The sequence below is a fragment of the Ooceraea biroi genome, chromosome 4 (assembly GCF_003672135.1).
Source record: "Ooceraea biroi isolate clonal line C1 chromosome 4, Obir_v5.4, whole genome shotgun sequence".
Lineage (NCBI taxonomy): Eukaryota > Metazoa > Arthropoda > Insecta > Hymenoptera > Formicidae > Ooceraea > Ooceraea biroi.
This window is the reverse complement of record NC_039509.1, coordinates 11,050,469-11,068,903: the sequence shown is the minus strand read 5'-3', so window position 1 is coordinate 11,068,903 and position 18,435 is coordinate 11,050,469. Positions and strand designations below refer to the sequence as shown.

Below are 18,435 nucleotides of genomic sequence, written 5' to 3'. Positions count from 1 at the left end.
TTTTTTGTCAGAATAAAAAGCGCTCGTGAATAATGTTTCATCATGCAAAACCAAGAGACTTTATTACAAACGAATCGTACAAAATTTGATGTAACTTTTCCCAGCATAATTATTCAAGTTAGTGTTTTTCCGGCAACCATATGTCAGACGTGCAATCTCCACCGGGATATCTGCATAAGGATTAACGTAATAAAATTCATCTTTCCTTATATGTTCTTCATCAAATTAAGGAAAGAGGAAATGGTAATTTTCTTTTTATTAACGTAATGAATTAGAAAATATCTTTTACCTCATCTCGTGCGCCAGCAAAACGTCGTTCTTATCGGCGCCGAAATCAACGAGGAATTGTTCATCAAGCTTCATGCCACCCCTCTCGATGTCGATATCAAGCTTTACCATCGTCGATCCATATCTAAACGAGCGGAACATTTTTGGATCGTAACGCAGCGCATTACAAGGACTTTATGCCACAAAGGCAGAACGGTGAAATTCAAGTAGAAGAAAGGTTTCGAAAAAAAAGAAAGAAGTGCTCTCACTTAAAGAGGTCGGGGTAGAATTGCTTGTCCCAGGGTTTGAAAATCGATGTAGTCACGTACAAGCGACGTCCGTCTAAACTTAGCTGCAACATTTGTGGTGCGCCGTGCAACCTACGTCCCTTCACGTGGATAGGACTTGGCTGACTGTTCAATTCCTCGTCGTGCGTCACGCGCACCTGCGAATCGCTCAATATCGATCCGCCCAGGAAGACCTGGCCGGTCAATTTCGGATTCCTCGTGTCCGAGATGTCGTATTGCCTGACATCGCCGTGCAACCAATTGGACAGGTACAAGTACTTATCATCGAGACTCAGCAGGATGTCGGTGATCATAGCTGGAAGCAAGACTCGGACCTTCTTATCTGATATATGTGTTTCAGCCTCTTGTTGAAGCTCCTTGAAGGGAAAAAATTCGTACCTGGCATCTGAGGCATGCTCCAGCCCTCAACCTTCTTCGGCGGTACCTGGATCACCTTCTCGGCCTTCCACGAGTTGTCCTCCGCCTTGTAAAATCGGTAAACGTTCGACGTTACCGCGCAGCCCACGAACCCTTCCGCTGCCAGGGGATCGTGGAGGAATCTGATTTCGAGAGGCGCGATTCCATCGTCCCCGAGATTAATGGTTTGCTTCAACTTGCGCTCATTCCAGGAGTAAACGTTCAGACTTCTACCGTAGATCTCTGCAAATCACCGTCCATAATTAGTGACTAAGAGTTTAACTATAAAGGAAATAAACTGATCCTCCAATCTGCAGACCTTGATCATTAAATCACGATTTCACTTACTCGGATCCTTAGCGTCCTCCGAGAGATATCCTCTCTTGAAGACTCTAGGTGCTCCCCATTCGGTAGCGACGAGCGTATCGTGATACGGTTGGTACCAGAAGTCGTATCCAAAAGTGGCTTTGTCCTGAGACCTGGTCCAGGTGCCCTTCGCCTCTAAGGTCTCAGCATCGATGCAGAAAAATTCGCCCAATCCATCGCCATTGAGATTCCCCATAGTAGAGATCATGATCTCACCGGTTGGTAGGCAATGCGAGGTGTGCGGCGTGGAAATTCCATACTTATGCATTTCCTTTGGCTCCAAGACCTCGTAAAGCAAAAATAGTCAGCAAAGTCTCGCGCAATATACTGCGAAATGTTTATCAAGCAAGGTACGTCTTACATAAACCGCACGTAATTTGCATTTAGTTTGCATGTAGTTTGCATAGGTATCTATTATCTCTTGCTGCATTCGCACAATGTACGACTAATTATAATTCTATTACATATTTATAACACATCTGTACAATGTACAGATGCTGCAAAGATTTCCATATCACGATACATCTGGCATCCATATACCTTCTTAATCTTCGGCGCTTTCTCATCGCGCGTGTCGACGAGATAGACTCGGTCTGACATGAGGCTGGGCAGTACCAGGGTATCGCGTTTGCGTGACGAGCCGTGGCAGCTGCTACAGATATTCCAGCCCGAGTGATGTAATTCATCACCGACCGCCAGCATTCTCAGTTTGTGAATTATCTGAAAGACAAACAAGCCGGTCATTGTATATACTTCAACATAAGTCTCCGAGAAATCTCGAGGACTTCCTCGAGATCTCAAAGTCTTATCGTCGTCTGCGAAGTCTCGCGTAGCACCTGGCAGTACGTGGAGCTGTCGGGGTCCACGTCCACCGTGCAGAGAACGTCGGCCTTCGCGGGATCCGTGTGTATGCTGATGACGTACATAAGCTTCTCGCGGGGTCCCTTGATCATCGCCTCTCTCGGACTCCTGTAACCGGGCCCGCAGACGGAACACTCTGTCGAAAACCATTTCAAGCTATTAGAACGCGATCAATTGCAGCAATGATTCCAATTACTACAATTAGTAAAGCGTAATCCACGTTTAATTTCAGGTACGTCACAGCGTTGAATACGTTCTTCTCTCCGTTTTCTGAATTTTATGATGATTATCGATCATGAGGAATCGGATGTATCTAATTGGTACACGCTGTTGTAGGACACGTACCTTTCTTTTGAGACATAGTGCCGACGTGACGCTGCTTGGCGAGCTAGAGACGTTGCTCAACTGGGGACTCGAGTATACGCGACGATGATTGAGGAAGAGAGAGGGAACCGCTCTTCGGACTGCTCTGAAATGACTTGACGCTGCGAGTGCCAGCTCGCAAAAGAGCGCGAGATGGATTGCAAGTGAAAATCTATCTCACTGACTGATAATACAAGGTCAGCCCAATCACCGTACGAAACTTCGGTCGACTGATAGTACCAGGACCAGAGAAGATAGCGGAAGAAAATAAAGTCGCATAACGAAGTATATATACGTAAAGTGATTACTGTTGAAAGAAAGTTGTTTGTTATTGCTGTTGCTGCGAGAAGAGGTATCCGTTACGACAATCTGAAATGTGGAAAATAACTTTATCGTTACGTTGATAAGAGGCGCTTTTATTAGCCAGGACTGATAACGTGCCATATGGCAGCTAGCAGCTACCCAGATAAAAATATCAGACGTATCTTTTTTTTTACTTGCTCTTGAACTTCGACATACTCAGATATCTACGTGAAAATGTGCATTTAATAAATTCTTTACGTGTAATTAATTCATATCAAAGTCAATTTTACACTGCAAATAATTTCAGGATTACATGGATGGCGTGACTTGACGTGAACGATGTTGTGCACCCATCATGTATGAGTAATTGATCGCCGGCCATGTGAATCATAGAGGATAAATATGGGAGAGGTGATAAAAGAGATAAGAGATACACATAAACGATTTATTCGCATCTTTCTTCCAAAGAGTTACAAAAATAATTACGCATATAAGATTTCCACAAGAGAGGGTCGCACCCCTCCCACATGCGTGTGCATGCAAAAACTGCAACAAGCAAAACCGCATCCTCCAAAGTGTAAATTAATCCAAGTGCGATTATACACGTCGAATTACGACGTTACTGGTCTGTCCGGACCTAACACGCAAACGTAGGTATATGCTACACACGCACTATCGCACGCTAAATCGCTATGATGTATCGATCTCTTAAATGTCTTGGCAAAGGTATACAAAGCGTCCCAGACCTGTGAACGAATATTTTCAAGGTAGCTCATTCGATGAGTCACCGAGGAGATTCTTCCCTAACAAAAATACATCCGCGACCGAGCGTTTCGTTCAAGAAAGATTCTCAACCGGATTTTATCCTCGACGAGAGCATCCACGTTATCGAAAAAGCTTTCTCCCTGAAAAGTCTCGATGAAGAAATCGGTGAAGAAACGCTTCTCCGCAGATCTAAGAGTCTTGTAGATCGGACATATGAGGGATTCAGGCAAACTATAGCACAAACAGTCGACACACGTATTGTACATTGATTTAACAGGTATTGCCGCAATACTTAATTAATAATACGCTAATCGTAAGAATACTCGCAATAATATTCTGCAACGAAACTTCATACATAATATTCGCAGCATTCGCTCAAAGTTCCACGATTCGGCGACGATCTTACGGAACTCAATTCTCGCTCCACTGTACATGCTTTCATATAGTAACGATTATTCCTCGTACGACAAGTCGTACCTGATCGCGTTTTCGATATATCCTGAATTGAGAACAATCGTTTGTGACTCTGTGATCCCGGAATGGTTAATTGGCCCCTACCTTGAACATCTAGTTTCCCACAGTGTGATTGACTCATCTCTTCTCCTATAATCACTGAAAATATATGTAGATAGAATTTACCTAAGATATGTGCTCTCGCTACGTGCGTTTTCGTAGCAGAAATGTGGATGATTGTCTCACTATCCTAAGCGCGGGAGCAACTTGTCTGCATTAAACCGATGCGGGAATAGTCGTGTCGCTAATGATAGGTGCAAATTTAATAGCTAGACTATAAACATTTATGATATATAGACTATAAAAATTATGATACGTACACGTCTCCGTAAAAGATTTTACAGAAAATTCTAAACTTTAAAAAGTCTTCAAATTTTAAGATTTTTGTTTTTTAATTTTCGATTTTTGCGGTTTAATCCGTGCGCGTCTTAACATCGCGAAATAAGTTCTCAACAGTCAAAGTGAATAAAAAATTCAGCAAAATTACTATCGTCGTGTGCATCGATCTAATGTTTCCCGCATTCTCTCGCGTACGCTCTCGCGCCTCTTGAACCGGTTGTCGATCATCATCGCGACATGGCGAACCGTCGCCGTCGTTTTCTTCTCCTCATCCGCTTCTCGCCGGACGTCCGCCGCAGTCTCTGTTTCTCGGCGAGCACCGCGCACACGAAGAGATTCTCCCGATGAAGCGCTACCAGCTGCCGCAGGCGGTTCCGCGCGACCTCCGTCTGCACGGCGATGTCGTTGAGGCCGGTGTCGAGCCGGTCCAAGTTACCGCTGATATTGGCGATCATGTCGAGGAGCAGGCCGTCCCTCCTGCGCGTCTCCACCGTGAGCCTCCTGCCGAGCAGGAAGGCCGTCAGACTGACAATCATCAGGCTGACAATTATCAACACCGTTAGCCCCAGCAAGCTCCTCTGCATCGGCGACGTCATTTCCGGGGAATACCTGAATACTCGCGTACTCTCATCGCATCGGCCTGGGACGTTTTCGTGCAGGAGCCTGAAGAAAAGCTAACAATCCTTGAACTGTTGATCGTTGAATGGATCGCTGGACACTGAAGGCTACTTTAGCGCATTCACGCGGCACTCGTATACGACAAGCGACCAAGAAAAGATAAAGTAGGAGTTAACGACGAAAAAGATTGACGACAAAGGAAGCTAGAGACTCACGAATACAGTCTTCGGCATTTAAAAGCATCCCCGTTAAACGGTCAACTCCTCTCCCGCAGCAGGAAGACAAAGAAACTTCGCGTCGTCTGATGCTGAAGATTATTCATTTACTTCTGCATTCTCTTGATTAGGTAAAGTCTCTATTTTTCCCACGGCTTGATCGTTCCTCGATCAAATCGACAGGATCCTGGTGATCGATACAATAACGACCGCTGCACGGGTAGATGATAGTCAGTCGTGTAGCACGTACGCGTTTTTCCTCATCGGCATCGGCCGAATCGAAAGGCAGACTCTCTCTCCGCACGTTCTCGGTTTCTGTTCTTTTTCCGGCATGGGCGCCTACGTTTTTTATCTATTATTAAAGGCAAGGCGCGGCTGCATGCACGACTGTACTTCGGCATGCCACTGGTTTCGCCGCAGTCTGCTGGCCAATTGAGCAGCGACGAGGATTCTTCGGGACTCCTCCGGGAGGATGCCTCTTCCGCCGCGCTGGATCTGTCCGGATGACAGCGATCTTCACATTCCATCGACCTTCCGCGAACGATCATCCATAATCACACCACGTCCTCGCCACGACGGCAATGAAAATGCGTGCGCGAGTCTTCAGGTACTGGCAAAAATTGTCTAAGGCGTTTTTTGGTGCGACTGCATCCTCGCGAGGGAGAAAAAAAATCGTGATCCCGTGGAGCGTCACCTCGAGTTCTAGTTCTCGATGTTCATCCAACTCGCGCGGTTTTGCCAGGCATGCTGACCTTTGACGTTGCGCGAGAAGATGGTCAGCTGATCTCGATGGATCTTAATTATAGGATCTCTAAACGGACGATTTAAGAGCAGTTCGGAATTATTCTGAGGTCGTCAATCTTCGACGAAAGTTTTCCGTTCCATCCTCGACTTGACACGCAACGGATCTTCAATGCAACGTCGATCACGCACGTTGATGCTCTTGCTGGCTGATGATCGGTCACTCAGTGGTCTCGGAGGTATCACATGGCGAGACGTCATCCGCTTGTAGAAACACCACCGTTGAGGAACCTCATGAGGAACGTCGCGAGGTACATTGCCGCTCGTACTTGTTGAACGTTGCGAGATCAGACCGAGGAGGATACTCGGCACTCGCGAGGACATTCGTCCCACGTGTAGGCGCGGCCGTCTCATCCCCGAGGATGCGCGGCCATCCCCGAGCTACCCCGAGAAGCATCTTCAGGGACGTAACTTCCCGTTGGGATACGCGGGTCCAATCTTTCGGTCACTGGACCACATGGGGCCGAAGCGTCTCTCGGTATCTTTACATCGCGATATATCAATGTCACTTTTATAATACAAATAATTTTATAAAATAACTTTTATAACTTTAATAATATAATTAAATATATTATAACTTTATTATATTGGTCGTCTTCTTTGTTATCTCTTGAGTTCTCCGATTTGGTCCTCTCTCAGTCTCGACAAAGATACATCGTAAAAAATAACGCTCATTGGCGGGTCCTTTTCCGCTATCACTGAAGAACAAACGAGAGACACTTCTCGCGGTAGCCGATCTCAATTTCCTGATTAAGGAGGAGCTTAGGAAAGACGCTTCCGCGACGGTGTTTCGTGACGAACGCTAGAAACGGTACTGAGAGGTCGAAAACAAACCCGCGATCCGGCATGTGTGCACCGGGGGTACCTGGCGCATGCGTGTATTAATCAATAAAAGACACCCCCTTATCGCAGTCGGCTGTCAGATAACTCGGGAACGTCGCTGGCACCGCCGATATCGAGGGTCTCCCAGGATGAACGATCGTCGTTCGAGATCTTCGAGGTCGATACCTTCAGCCCGCGCGCATACCGACTAAAACGATTGCTTCTGCGATCGAGTCGCGGAACCGCAATCGCGATCACTTGGTTTTCTCCGGCACGGCGTCGAGTGACGGCGGCACTTCTCTCAATGAGACCTCGGCGTACCTCCGTGGGGGGAGAAACCTGTGAAGAGAGAACGTAACGAGAGAACGGCACAAAGAAAACGTCGATCGTGATAAGTCCACAAGTATTTTATGCGCGCGTAATGGACACGCGCGATTACCGTTATCTCGGCTAGATATACCTTGACGATTCTCGACTACGGCGTCGCGACCGCGATCGGTCGATCGGCGAAACGAGTGTGAGCGAAATTGAATGATCGCTCGCACGTAACGAGCGAAACATTTTTTTTTTCTATTTATCCTATCGGTGAAACCTTAATCCGGTTTATGAGAAACTGGACGCACTTTAGAAAGCGCTAGTATAATATATTACCGCTTTATTCGAAAGCGAGCACGCCTGTGATTATGCTTTAAGTAGCTTCACTAAGTAGTTAGTTCTAATGATTACGAGAATTATCATAATTATTTTAAATAGAGATAAAATTTATCCTAGCTCGAGGTGTCTTATCTTCAATAATGAACTCGAGTAAATTAAATAAAGACATCAATGATTGCCACCTTCGTTTTATCACGAGACTACGTACCTTTTCATCACCGGCGCGATGTGATCGGGATCCACGCTCTCCAGATCCATGCCGAAGAAGTAACTCGCGACAGTCCCGACGATAACAACGATTAGCGCTCCTATTATGGTGTAGTATATGAAGGATATTTGAAACAGTATCATCGGCTCCTCGTCAGAGTTCATCGTGATGTGTGTCATTGTAATTGGAACGGTCTCGTTCAACGGATATGGACAACTGTCCACCGAAGTGGGCAGGGAATCGTATTTGATTCTGCCGTATACAGTGTGCCATTGGGCACCTCCTACTAGCCAAAGCATACTGATCAGACTGACGCAACCGCCCAACAATACGCCTCCCGCGTTTGCCCACGGTACCATCATTCCCATCACGAAGAGGCCCAGCAAGGGCCCATCAGTTACGCCGCGCATGATCAGTGCTATCTGAAAGACTGGCCCCAACCGTTCGACTAGGAACACCAAGCCCACAGAAATCGCGCCACTTATTACGACGATACCCTAAACAGTACCAAATAATTGATGCGATAAAGCTAAAACTCAAGATTATATTATTTCAATCAAGAATCATTAAATAAAGAACTATAACATGCAGCTTACCTTCATAATGTTAGCAGCCATAGCTTCCTTTTTGGAATTATCAGGAATCCATGGACTGATAAAGTCTTCGTAGATGGTACCGGATACGGTATTCAAACTGGCGCTCATAGTCGCGAGCGCGGCGCTCACTAAGCCTGCCAAGAATAATCCCGGAAGTCCTGGCAGATGCCCAGCAACGTCCATCACATAGTACGGTAAAATTTGATCAGTGCGGCTTATCGCCTATAAATAACATAATTTTCCGCAATAGAAATAATTGTAAAATAGTTATAATAGTTTCCTTCTCTTAAACATTCTTCTGATATTTTTCTCAACATGTAACTTGAAAATTTCGTCGTACCTTTGTCAGGAAAGGATCACAGTCGTGATATTTAGCGTACATTATCAATCCGGTGAACACGACGATCAGTTTGACAATAATCATCCCTATCGCAGTAATAACGGTACCACTGTAGGTATAGAAAAGGCGAGACAAGTTTTAATTAAAAATTATTTTAATTAAAAATTACCAAAACTTTCTCCTTAGAAATTTTCACGATTGGACTTAAAAAAGACTCACTGTTTGGCGTCGATTTCTCTCGGCACTGACAAGAATCGCTGCACCGTACCCGGATGAATACCGAGGTGTCCAAGCCACGTTACCGTCATACCTACGATCATGCCCCAAAAGGTGTTCCTCGCGAACGGACTCGGATCCATGCTAACAAAAGTCATGATCATGTGAGATGTATAATATTGTACGTACACAAAGCACATACGTTCAAGTCTTTGTTTTGTCTTACTCGAAGAAAATCAGACGACCGCCCTCGTCGGAAATCCTCCATACGTCCGCAACGCCGCCGACAGATAGTATTCCCAACACGAGAACTGTAAAAAGCCCTCCGACAGTTACGGAGAATTGTATAGTGTCCGTCCATACAACCGCCTTCAGACCACCCTGTGTACAATCCAAAGAATACTATACAATTCTAAATTCTATACTATAAAATGTAAGAAAGGCTTCTTGATCAAAATTAGGTAACTTTAATTATAAAATTTGCTCTTTATCAGGCTTTACAATTCAATATTTATCTGCAGTTAGTATTAATATTAGTGTCTAGGATAGCGAAATAATTCTTCGCTAATCCCAGATTAAATGATGTAAGATTGCTTTATCATGCTCACGCGCGCGCGCGCGCTACTTACGATGCTGGTATAAATGATGCACACGATGCAAATCACCGGCGTTACCGCGTGAACACTCAAATGACTAACTTGTGCGAAGGCGAGGGCAGGCACATAGATGACGATGGGCAAGTACATAAAGAGCGAGATGGTGAAGAGCACCGAAGAAAGGATCCTGACCGGTCTGGCGAACCTGACCTCCAGATACTCGAAGGTACTGGTCAGTTGCAGCTTGTAGAATACAGGCAGGAAGATGTAAGACGTGATTACGGCGGTGAGAATCGCCGTGAACACGCACGCGGTGTATTGAGTACCGTGATAGAAGACTTCGGCGGGTATGCCCAGCAAGGTAATCCCCGAGATATGGCTAAACAATAAGTCTACATGATCAGTTCGAGTGTAAATTGTAAGAAAAATCTGGAAAAAACGTGAAATTAAGAAGACTCAAAAAGACGACGAGGGAACTCATTCCGGGATCGTCCAAAATAGTCTCTGATCTTGAAGATAGGCAGAACGAGACACGTACTCCTCGTGAGCTGCTTAAATTCTTCACGGAAACCGTGTCACTGAAAAGGAACACTGACCTAGCGATGATGCTCATTGCGACGGGGAAGCATCCCATCCGTTTACCGCCCAAGAGATACTCCGTCGTGCTGTCCTGCTTGCTGAAGAAGGCAAAGTATACACCGATGAGAACACTGACAAGCAGCAGCATGCTGAAGAGCATGTAGTCGACCCATCCGAACATGAAGTGACCCAAGGTCTCCGGTTGGCTGAACGGGACGCTGGTAGTAGTGAAGGGATCCTCCATCGCTTCTCCCTTGCGCTGTTGAAAGTATCAATGAACGATCCTTTTCCTACGGATATCAAAGGGAGAATGCGATTCACGGTACGGAACTCTTCCCATTCTTCGCGCCCGTTAAATCTGATCAGGCGTAAGACTCGTGGACGAAGACGCTGACTTGCAATATCTCGTTACCGTTTCACCGTGAGATTAATTTACGACTTACATGATAACGTACACGCGGGACTCGATTACGAAAGGTACGTCTTGATTAATGACGATCGGAATGTACGGAAAGTGCGAAGGAAAAAAGGTAGTGAATTATACATAGAAGCTCGAAGATAACTAGATTTGCGTGATTTAAGAGGAACCGAAAGGATGGAATGGAATGCACGAAGAATTAAAAGACTATGACTCGATTATTATTATTCGATCGAGTGACTTGATCGTCGATAGCTTGACCTAGTTTATTAAATTACAACTAATTGCAGATATACGTATGTGCATCAATTCTAATGTACAATAAAATAATATAAAAAAAATTACAAACTTATAATACATGATTATTGTTAGTGCTTTCGGTCACCGATTTACTTAAATTTTATTCCTCTTATTTGATCGATACGATACTTTTGTAAAAATATATTAAGCGGAAACAAAATACCGAAATTGATGATCGATTTAATAATTTTTTATCGCCATATTTCTCCAACCCTATTTACACATATACAAACTTATGATCCTATGGAATTTTCCAGAGAGTCTATGTTTGAACGTCATGTATTTAACCAAGATTCCTCTCGCACCTACGTGCTCTAAAAGTTTCTCTCGGCGAAGATAGCGGCTTGGTCGGCCGATATCACCGTGCCAGATAATACGCGCACCACAGTAAAACTTGCGAGAGGAGCAACCAACCGGAGATCCGGCTTGTCGTCGCGACCGAGAGCAATCCGAAACGAAGACCGACGCTCCTGCGGAGATGCGCCTGCAGGACGGAATTGTGGGGTGAAATTTGCGCACATTGACGCAGAGGAGCATCCCACATGTTGTCGTCTCGCGAACCTAACAGCAGGATGTACTGGCCGGTCCAATTGACGCTCAGCTTGGCTCGCAGCCCTAAAGTCGAGGGTGCCTCGATGGCACGTGGAATGCAATTTCTCGACCAGTTGATCAGCGGCGCACCCGGCCGATCGGCGCCGCAACGAGTGGGCATCACGTCTCCGGGAATCAGAATGCTCTCGGCGATGTGTAGATCCAATTCTGTCGTACCGGAAGGCGCGATCCAGTTGGAGGAAGGTTTCTTGGTGGTGGCGTCGTACGCCTGATGACCTCGCAGCATGGCCGCAAATCTTGATTGGATCGTGGAGGACTTGGCGTCGTGCAAGATCTGATAAACGTTATCGCTCAGCGATCTCTTCTTCTGTCTTTTTGCTCTTTTGCCTCTTACAGCAACTCTTTTCGACAATCTACTTGCAGCGTACAAGTTATTTCGATAGAGACCACTTCGGGTGATCCTAGCTGCATTATCGCTCACACTTCTCTTGAACAACAACCTGCGAGAAGCGTTGACGTTGCGGAAGTAGTCGAGAAAAGTCTGCTCATCGGTCTCCTCGTGACGCCGTTGCCTGCCAGCCCGCTGAACGTAGCTTCCAGCTGCGGTCACCGCGTACAGCGGTATCGTGCACTGAGGATCATCGTAATAATCCCATTGACCGGTCCACAGTTTATCCCCCGAGTGTATCTGAAGTTGCCGTTTGAGCCAGATGCCGCCCTGAGAACTCTCGCATCTGTCACTATGCCAGTAACCTCCGATCAGCGCGGGTAGGGCCGCCACCTCGTGAAGAAGGGGTGGGCTGTATTCGGTGGCCCGAATCACGCTGCCGCATATCGGACAACCGTTCACCTATAATATATCATTATTGTTATAATAAATATGATTTATATGAACGTAATAATAATAATAATAATAACTTTACGTACTGTGTCAGAGCGGAGCATCGCCGTGGGCTGCAATGACGTCGGCTTGTGATTCCAGCGAGAATGCACATTGGGTGCGGGACTAGCTAGGAAAAGCTGATAACGAGGCCCAGAATACAAAGTGTCGCCAGGCGGTCCAAGTTGTTTCTTCTGCACTCTCAATAGCTTCAACTCGGAGAACTCAATTCCAAATGGTTCCAGACACTGCAAGCCTAATCGTTTCTTCGCGGGCGAATACGCCTGCAGAGAGTTGTAGACCGGGCCCTGCCAGAATGGTGAGTCCTGTCGAGGCTGCTCATAGATCAGCTCGGGGACGTAAGGTCGCCATCTCGGTTGGGGACCGCAAACCAGGTTCAGTTTGTGCCCGAACTTGTGGGCAACCTGCAAAATTTTTGAAGGAAAATTAAGGACGTTTATGTCTTTTTAAAATATTTTAGAATATTTTTACTAATAAGAAATATAAATATTATGTAAATTTTAAATATATCATTTATCTATTATTATTATATATTATTATATAAATCAGTTTATAGTTTAATTTATAATTTGTAATTTTTACAATTTGTTGCCTACTAAATTTATTAAATTTATTTTACATGAACAGATCTGTCAGAATAGTTGAGCTGCGAGTTGATCTAGGCCAAAAAAGCACGAGTAGAAAAGGAGAGAGTAAAGGTGCTCCAAATCGAGAAAGAGAAGACCTTTATGCACAGGCAGATTAGGGAGTAACAAGGCTCAAAAAATTTTTAATCGGATGTCGGAGAATTTATAATTAAAATCGAATGGAAAGTTAAACAAGGCGATTCTTCCAATGGTGGATATAATTACGATAACTTGCACCAACTGTTTTCAAAGGTAAAATAAATAATTTTTATATCAAGATATGTAATGCACACACACATACATGCTTTAATCTAAACACTGTAATTGCATATCAGACATCGTTTTGTTATTTTTTATAGTATGGAGATGTGGAAGTCTTATCATCTGCGAAGAAAGGAAGAGCTATGCTCAAATTTGGAAGGAAAAGTGCAGCGGTAAGTGTTTGAATTTGATTGGAGATATAATTTTTTCAAAACAGAGGTCTTCAATGAAATGTTTACAATAAAATGTTCAGGAGACGGCACTTCAACTAGAAATTGGTTTAATTGCAAACCCATTAACACTTTGCGGTTTATGGGAAAAGAAACAATCAACCGGTAGGTTGAGTGTAAATGCGAATTTTGGGTCGTTTCCTGCGAGTACACATTCCACAGCGCACAGCAAACCGTGCGCATCTACCAGTGTGTCTTCTGCACCGATAGATTTGTATGTATACCCCATATTACTTACTGTCTGTTATTAATCAAATAAATTTTTTTATCACACGTAATATTTTCATACGTAGAAGCAGCAAGCGCAAAAGAAACAATTAACCGATAGGTTGAGTGTAATTTGTACGTATATTTATATTTTCTATTTTATTATCGAAATTTCACGTTTTGGCATATATTTTTATGATGGCGCTATTTGGAATACTTTTTTATTTTAGGATTCTTTTTGTGTCAGCGAAGATGCTGAGCCAAGCATCCTCGTGCATAACGATTCCTAATAATTTGACTTCCTAATAATAAGTTATTAAACAAACGCGGAAAGACGATTTTACGACTAGGACTAAGAAAAAAAAGACGAATATCTTGGATCTCTATAAGCAGCAAAGATGAGATCGAACGATACGGATCTTTATAGTTTATATCCGCTTGAGTCTTTGTCGCGTACTGACTCACGATGCAATTATGAATATTATAATATCTATAATATCTATTCAGTGGCGTAGCCAGACCTACGTTTTGGGGGGGGGGGGGGGGCTAAAAAATATTGCAAGTGTGTCGGCTCTTCATCTTCGCGGTCCTTATATCCTCAGCCGGGGGAAGTTTTAATTGCGAGTAACGATTCTGCGAATTCACCCTCTATCGTTGTTTTGTGGTGTTATCTCGCGTATCGGGAATGTTTGTGATTACGCCTCGCTCCGCATAGTGGTCGACTGGCTGCCGGTTGTTAGGCGCCGAGTCGCCACACACTCCAATAGAGTGACTTCATTCACTTTAATGCCAGAAACATCTACATTGACACTTGCATTGGTAGCATGCCGGACCGTAGCATGGCTATAGAGATGAAGTGAAGATAGTCTCGCGACGCACACAATCTATGTGTCTATGTGCGCACACCGACACATAGATAAATTATATATATATATATATATATATATATATATATATAATAACATTATTTAATTTCTCATTTTATCTTCCTATTTTTATTTTTATAAAATAACAAAAATAGAAATTGTTTTATTAATTCCTTTTCAAACAATAATATCTGTCTTCCTAATAATCACAAACATAAATTTGTAAATCCATATGTACGTCTTATATAAATTAATACATTAAAATTACATTTTTCATGTTCATTTAGCGTTAATTGATAGTATTATTTTTTTCAATATTTCTGAAATATTGTTAATGTTATATTACAATTTCAATATTTCTGTAACATCTCTGTTACATTACATTGCAACTTGCAATGTTGTAACGTTGTTGCAATATATCTGGAAGGTTCTGTGCTGTATGGGGAGCGTTTACCTGTCGATTCAGAGGTATAATATTAACGGCGTCCACATGAAAATTCGTCTCGGTAGCACCGGAAACCACGGTAGACGATCCTAGCAGTTTAATGAAACCACGGATAGCAACAGTATGCGTCGCTATACTGCACGATTCCTCGGCGTAATGGTAACGCCACAGGAGAAACGTGCCGTTGTTGAAGAACATGTACTTTCTGATGATGTATTCCGGGCCGGCTCGCACCTCGCACCTACGAGAGAAAGTGATTTAAACATATTTGTTTAATTCATGTTACTTCATGTAACGACACTTCGTGAAAGAAGAGCGATCGTCTTACTCTTGCGACAGCCACGTAGAGTGCAATCTGGAGGAACTGTCGTCGATGATCGTCGCAAGGTCCTCTTCCGCGATTTGCTTGATGGCCGCGTCACATTGCGTATTTCCTACGCTCTCTGGATCCTCCTCGGTCAGGACTCGATTCGTTCCGGCTGCAAGACAAACGGCATGAAAATTAAGTGCAAAGTAAATACGGACAACCAGCAAAATCTCAGGAATGCCTCTTTGTACAATTGACAAGGTGAACGGCCGAAGAGACTGGCTGACACGCGAGGACACACGTAGGTACGGACTCCCGATCACGACACGAGCCGCCAGGTAAACGGGGGGCCCACCCGTCGCGAGTTTGCTCAAGATTTAAAAGCCGAGCAGAAAGACGGAAAAAAAGATGAATGCGTTCATCCACATTGCGCTATGCTCGGCTCGGCGATACGTTCATCGATAAGAAAGATCTTGGGCCTCCTGTTACCTGGCCCATGATCGAATGTGCTTTCCGGCGATGTGACAAGTTGCTCTTTGTTCCGCGATTCTCACCGTGGGAGCTCCAAGTTTGACAATTCTGAGATCCCCGCTGCGAGGGACCGGACCGTGTCGCACGCGACAAAGATCGATTACCTATTACCTAAAGTTGACTTGGAAAATCTTCCCGTGCCCGATTAGAACCCTGAGTAAAAGAATGCAATGAGTCAATTTGTGGCTGCTCTGAAAATCGCTTTTCAAATACGTCTCCCGTTTATCTTGAGATTGCGCATTCTCAATTTACGTTCGCATTGTCACTATGATCCAAAGCAAGCAGACGCGCGTCAGAAGTTGCAATCTTCCGATTCCGATGAATTAAGAACGGATTTGTTTGGTGTGTTGATAGATTTATACTTAATGTCGAGAATGGGCGAACGTGCGATAGTGAGTACACGCAAATTAGCAGAATGATTTATCATACAGATAAAAGATCTGGTTCGACTTCGCGCGTGATTATGGAAGGAGCTAGATTCGAGTTAATTGTTTAATATCAAACTTGTAAGACTTTACAATTCATAAGACTTGACAATTTTTATGAAAATCTAAATACAAGTACATTTTTTGTAACTTTATCAATAGCAGATTGGTCAAAAAGTATTTTCTTAGATTAATAAACATAAAACTCGGATAAACTTTTTCAATTAATTGATGCTCGTTCATTAAATCCAAGTTCGTTCGCACACGCGCAGCGCTCAGGGGTTGACTCGCACGCAATTGGCACGCATAATAAAGCGAAATACCACCGCGTGCCAGGCAAAGAAACGTATCCTACAATAGGAAATTGCTAATTGAAAGAAGAAATTGCGAGAGAGGGCAGCGCAGTTCGGTATGCTCTCACGGCTGTTTAGTATTCGATCGTCGCGCGGCTTCTTCATCGTTCGCCGTTCCTTCTTTTATCGTGGTGTTATTGTTGCAATTGGTATTCCAGCCGTGCATTGGAACTTGGACGGCGATTGGTAATGCAACACGGCTGGTTTGCTAGAGACGAACACGCTCTCGACACTTACAACAATACGTTCAAATTAAACTTGAAGAATTCCTATGCAAAAAGTGAAGAAATTAAATTATTAGGTCGACGTAAGAAATTCGATTTTTCCAAAATTCCAAATGTTGCTTTAAGCAAAGGTAAGAATTTTGTAAAGATAGAAGAGTGTGAAATTGTTTTGTTTCCAAAATGAAACGATTTTTACGGTTCGCTCCACGCTTTTACATCTGCTGCGTTACATCGCGGTTTGTATCGCCTCATCATCGCGAGCACACGTGTGACTCGTGTGTTTCTATCTCGTGCACATATGTAGCTTCCTCTTTTCTAAATATCGGAATGCTCCGCGTTCCCTTTTGCCTTAACACTTTCTTATATGATACGTAAGAGCGATATCAAAAACTTTTATATCACGACATAAATCAATGCTTGACGAATCGTTAAATTTATAATATACCAGGTCAAACATATTTACAGTTTGATCACTTATTATATTTTATAAGCACGCGGAAGAGCTCCCAGTATCAAAAGTTCATTTAAACGGTTTCACGGATACTTACTCATTAACAGAATACTGATGACAACGATGAGCGCCATTGTTAGAGCAATTTCACACAATTTCTTCTATTTCACAATTTCTTCTATTCTTCTGCCAATTAATAACGAGCGTGACCAATTAATCCAGGCATTTCCAGGTGCACTCTTTCTTCGGCTTCGGATTTTCACCACTAGACGCGAGCAAATCCGCCCTCGCGCTGCACGACGCGGCACACGCGTCTTCTCTTCGGAGGACTCGTTTCTTCGGCGACCTACCCCAAGATTATATAGTCTCACCCCCACTCCGGCAGCTCCCTTGGCTCGATCCTACCAAGTCCCGATCCAGCGGGGGACCGAAGCAACCGAAGGGAGAAACTAAACACATTCTCATCTTTCCCCGGGCTCTCTGAGAATCGGACCGAATCCCGCTGCGAGGGTTCCCGCTTCATAGATTTATACAGCGCCCCGACTTGGTGGCACAGTGCCCCACTGAGTCCTCCGCCTGAGAACGCAGAGATTTTTCTCCCTCCTGGCTAGCGCCAGACTGGACCGCGCTCTTGGGAACATCTGTATAAACTACGGTTGGCGTGCGCCAGGACGCACGAAATCTCGACAACAGGTTGTCCCGATCGAGAAGAAGTTGTGAGCTCGAACAGAATGATATTTCTGATGTAATAAAAAAATGAGCCCACTGCGAGAAGAAGAAAGAAAGAAGAAAAAAATCAGAAGCATATATCAACCCTTAAATATATCTTTATGAACAAGACGCAAATTTAATAATATAGAAAAGCTAAAACTATACTTAACCCTCTTCTGCGCTGCAACAGAAGGTACAAAAAGAAGCAATTGCTTTGATAAAATTGATTCGACGCGCGAATGGAAGAGCTAAGAAAACTGAAATGAAGAAAGAAGAAAGGGAGAAAAATTTAAATATTTTAAAAATAAAACTTTTCAACCTGATCCGAATCCGTTGTGAAGAGACGTCAGAAAATCCACACTCGAAGAGACATGCCACTAGGGAAGGGCAGCCGCGACCAGAGCAGCCGCGTTCGACGTCATAGTCGTCATGCAGATCGGCGCGATCGGCCGGAATTGAAAGGTGAATTAGGGGCGGAACGCATTACGATTAGCCTCCGTT

The 18,435-nt window shown here is 44.1% G+C and overlaps 3 protein-coding genes and 2 long non-coding RNA genes across 5 annotated transcripts; 2 read left to right on the top strand and 3 right to left on the bottom strand.

Moving 5' to 3' along the window:
* Nucleotides 1-35: 35 nt before the first annotated feature.
* LOC105275749 (methanethiol oxidase) lies at nt 36-2,714 on the bottom strand. Its single transcript, XM_011332845.2, has 8 exons — nt 2,544-2,714; nt 2,174-2,334; nt 1,878-2,057; nt 1,320-1,623; nt 954-1,214; nt 537-870; nt 290-412; nt 36-170 (listed from the first exon to the last, which is right to left on the bottom strand). The coding sequence occupies exons 1-8, from the start codon at nt 2,557-2,559 to the stop codon at nt 119-121; spliced, it is 1,431 nt and encodes a 476-aa protein (XP_011331147.2). The 5' UTR covers nt 2,560-2,714; the 3' UTR covers nt 36-118.
* Nucleotides 2,339-2,705, top strand: LOC113561878. Its single transcript, XR_003406509.1, has 2 exons — nt 2,339-2,430; nt 2,535-2,705. It is a non-coding gene; the product is annotated as an uncharacterized LOC113561878 (long non-coding RNA).
* A 581-nt stretch (nt 2,715-3,295) lies between the features above and the next one.
* On the bottom strand, nt 3,296-10,634 carry LOC105275740 (sodium-coupled monocarboxylate transporter 1). Its single transcript, XM_026969419.1, has 8 exons — nt 10,144-10,634; nt 9,581-9,926; nt 9,178-9,332; nt 8,955-9,095; nt 8,736-8,844; nt 8,396-8,617; nt 7,800-8,296; nt 3,296-5,144 (listed from the first exon to the last, which is right to left on the bottom strand). The coding sequence occupies exons 1-8, from the start codon at nt 10,368-10,370 to the stop codon at nt 4,709-4,711; spliced, it is 2,133 nt and encodes a 710-aa protein (XP_026825220.1). The 5' UTR covers nt 10,371-10,634; the 3' UTR covers nt 3,296-4,708.
* A 131-nt stretch (nt 10,635-10,765) lies between these two features.
* Nucleotides 10,766-17,999, bottom strand: LOC105275745 (protein APCDD1). The gene is made up of 5 exons (XM_011332830.2): nt 17,321-17,999; nt 15,261-15,411; nt 14,942-15,173; nt 12,324-12,701; nt 10,766-12,246 (listed from the first exon to the last, which is right to left on the bottom strand). Exons 1-5 carry the CDS (start codon nt 17,355-17,357, stop codon nt 11,203-11,205), a joined length of 1,842 nt encoding a protein of 613 aa, XP_011331132.1. The 5' UTR covers nt 17,358-17,999; the 3' UTR covers nt 10,766-11,202.
* Nucleotides 12,477-13,632, top strand: LOC109610816. Its single transcript, XR_002193092.2, has 4 exons — nt 12,477-12,595; nt 12,925-13,175; nt 13,283-13,357; nt 13,438-13,632. It is a non-coding gene; the product is annotated as an uncharacterized LOC109610816 (long non-coding RNA).
* Nucleotides 18,000-18,435: the final 436 nt, after the last annotated feature.

Excerpts from the sequence above, each read along its gene's own strand:
- LOC105275740 (XM_026969419.1), bottom strand. The coding sequence starts at position 10,370 with ATGGAGGATCCCTTCACTACTACCAGCGTCCCGTTCAGCCAACCGGAG. Across the intron at positions 9,927-10,143 it reads GCAATGAGCATCATCGCTAG|CCATATCTCGGGGATTACCT; the intron begins GTCAGTGTTCCT and ends CTTATTGTTTAG. Across the intron at positions 8,618-8,735 it reads GTGATCCTTTCCTGACAAAG|GCGATAAGCCGCACTGATCA; the intron begins GTACGACGAAAT and ends TGTTATTTATAG.
- LOC105275745 (XM_011332830.2), bottom strand. The coding sequence starts at position 17,357 with ATGGCGCTCATCGTTGTCATCAGTATTCTGTTAATGA. Across the intron at positions 12,702-14,941 it reads TTATACCTCTGAATCGACAG|GTTGCCCACAAGTTCGGGCA; the intron begins GTAAACGCTCCC and ends AAAATTTTGCAG. Across the intron at positions 12,247-12,323 it reads CGATGCTCCGCTCTGACACA|GTGAACGGTTGTCCGATATG; the intron begins GTACGTAAAGTT and ends GATATATTATAG.
- LOC105275749 (XM_011332845.2), bottom strand. Across the intron at positions 2,058-2,173 it reads ACAGCTCCACGTACTGCCAG|ATAATTCACAAACTGAGAAT; the intron begins GTGCTACGCGAG and ends TTTGTCTTTCAG. Across the intron at positions 1,624-1,877 it reads AAGCGCCGAAGATTAAGAAG|GTCTTGGAGCCAAAGGAAAT; the intron begins GTATATGGATGC and ends TTGCTTTACGAG.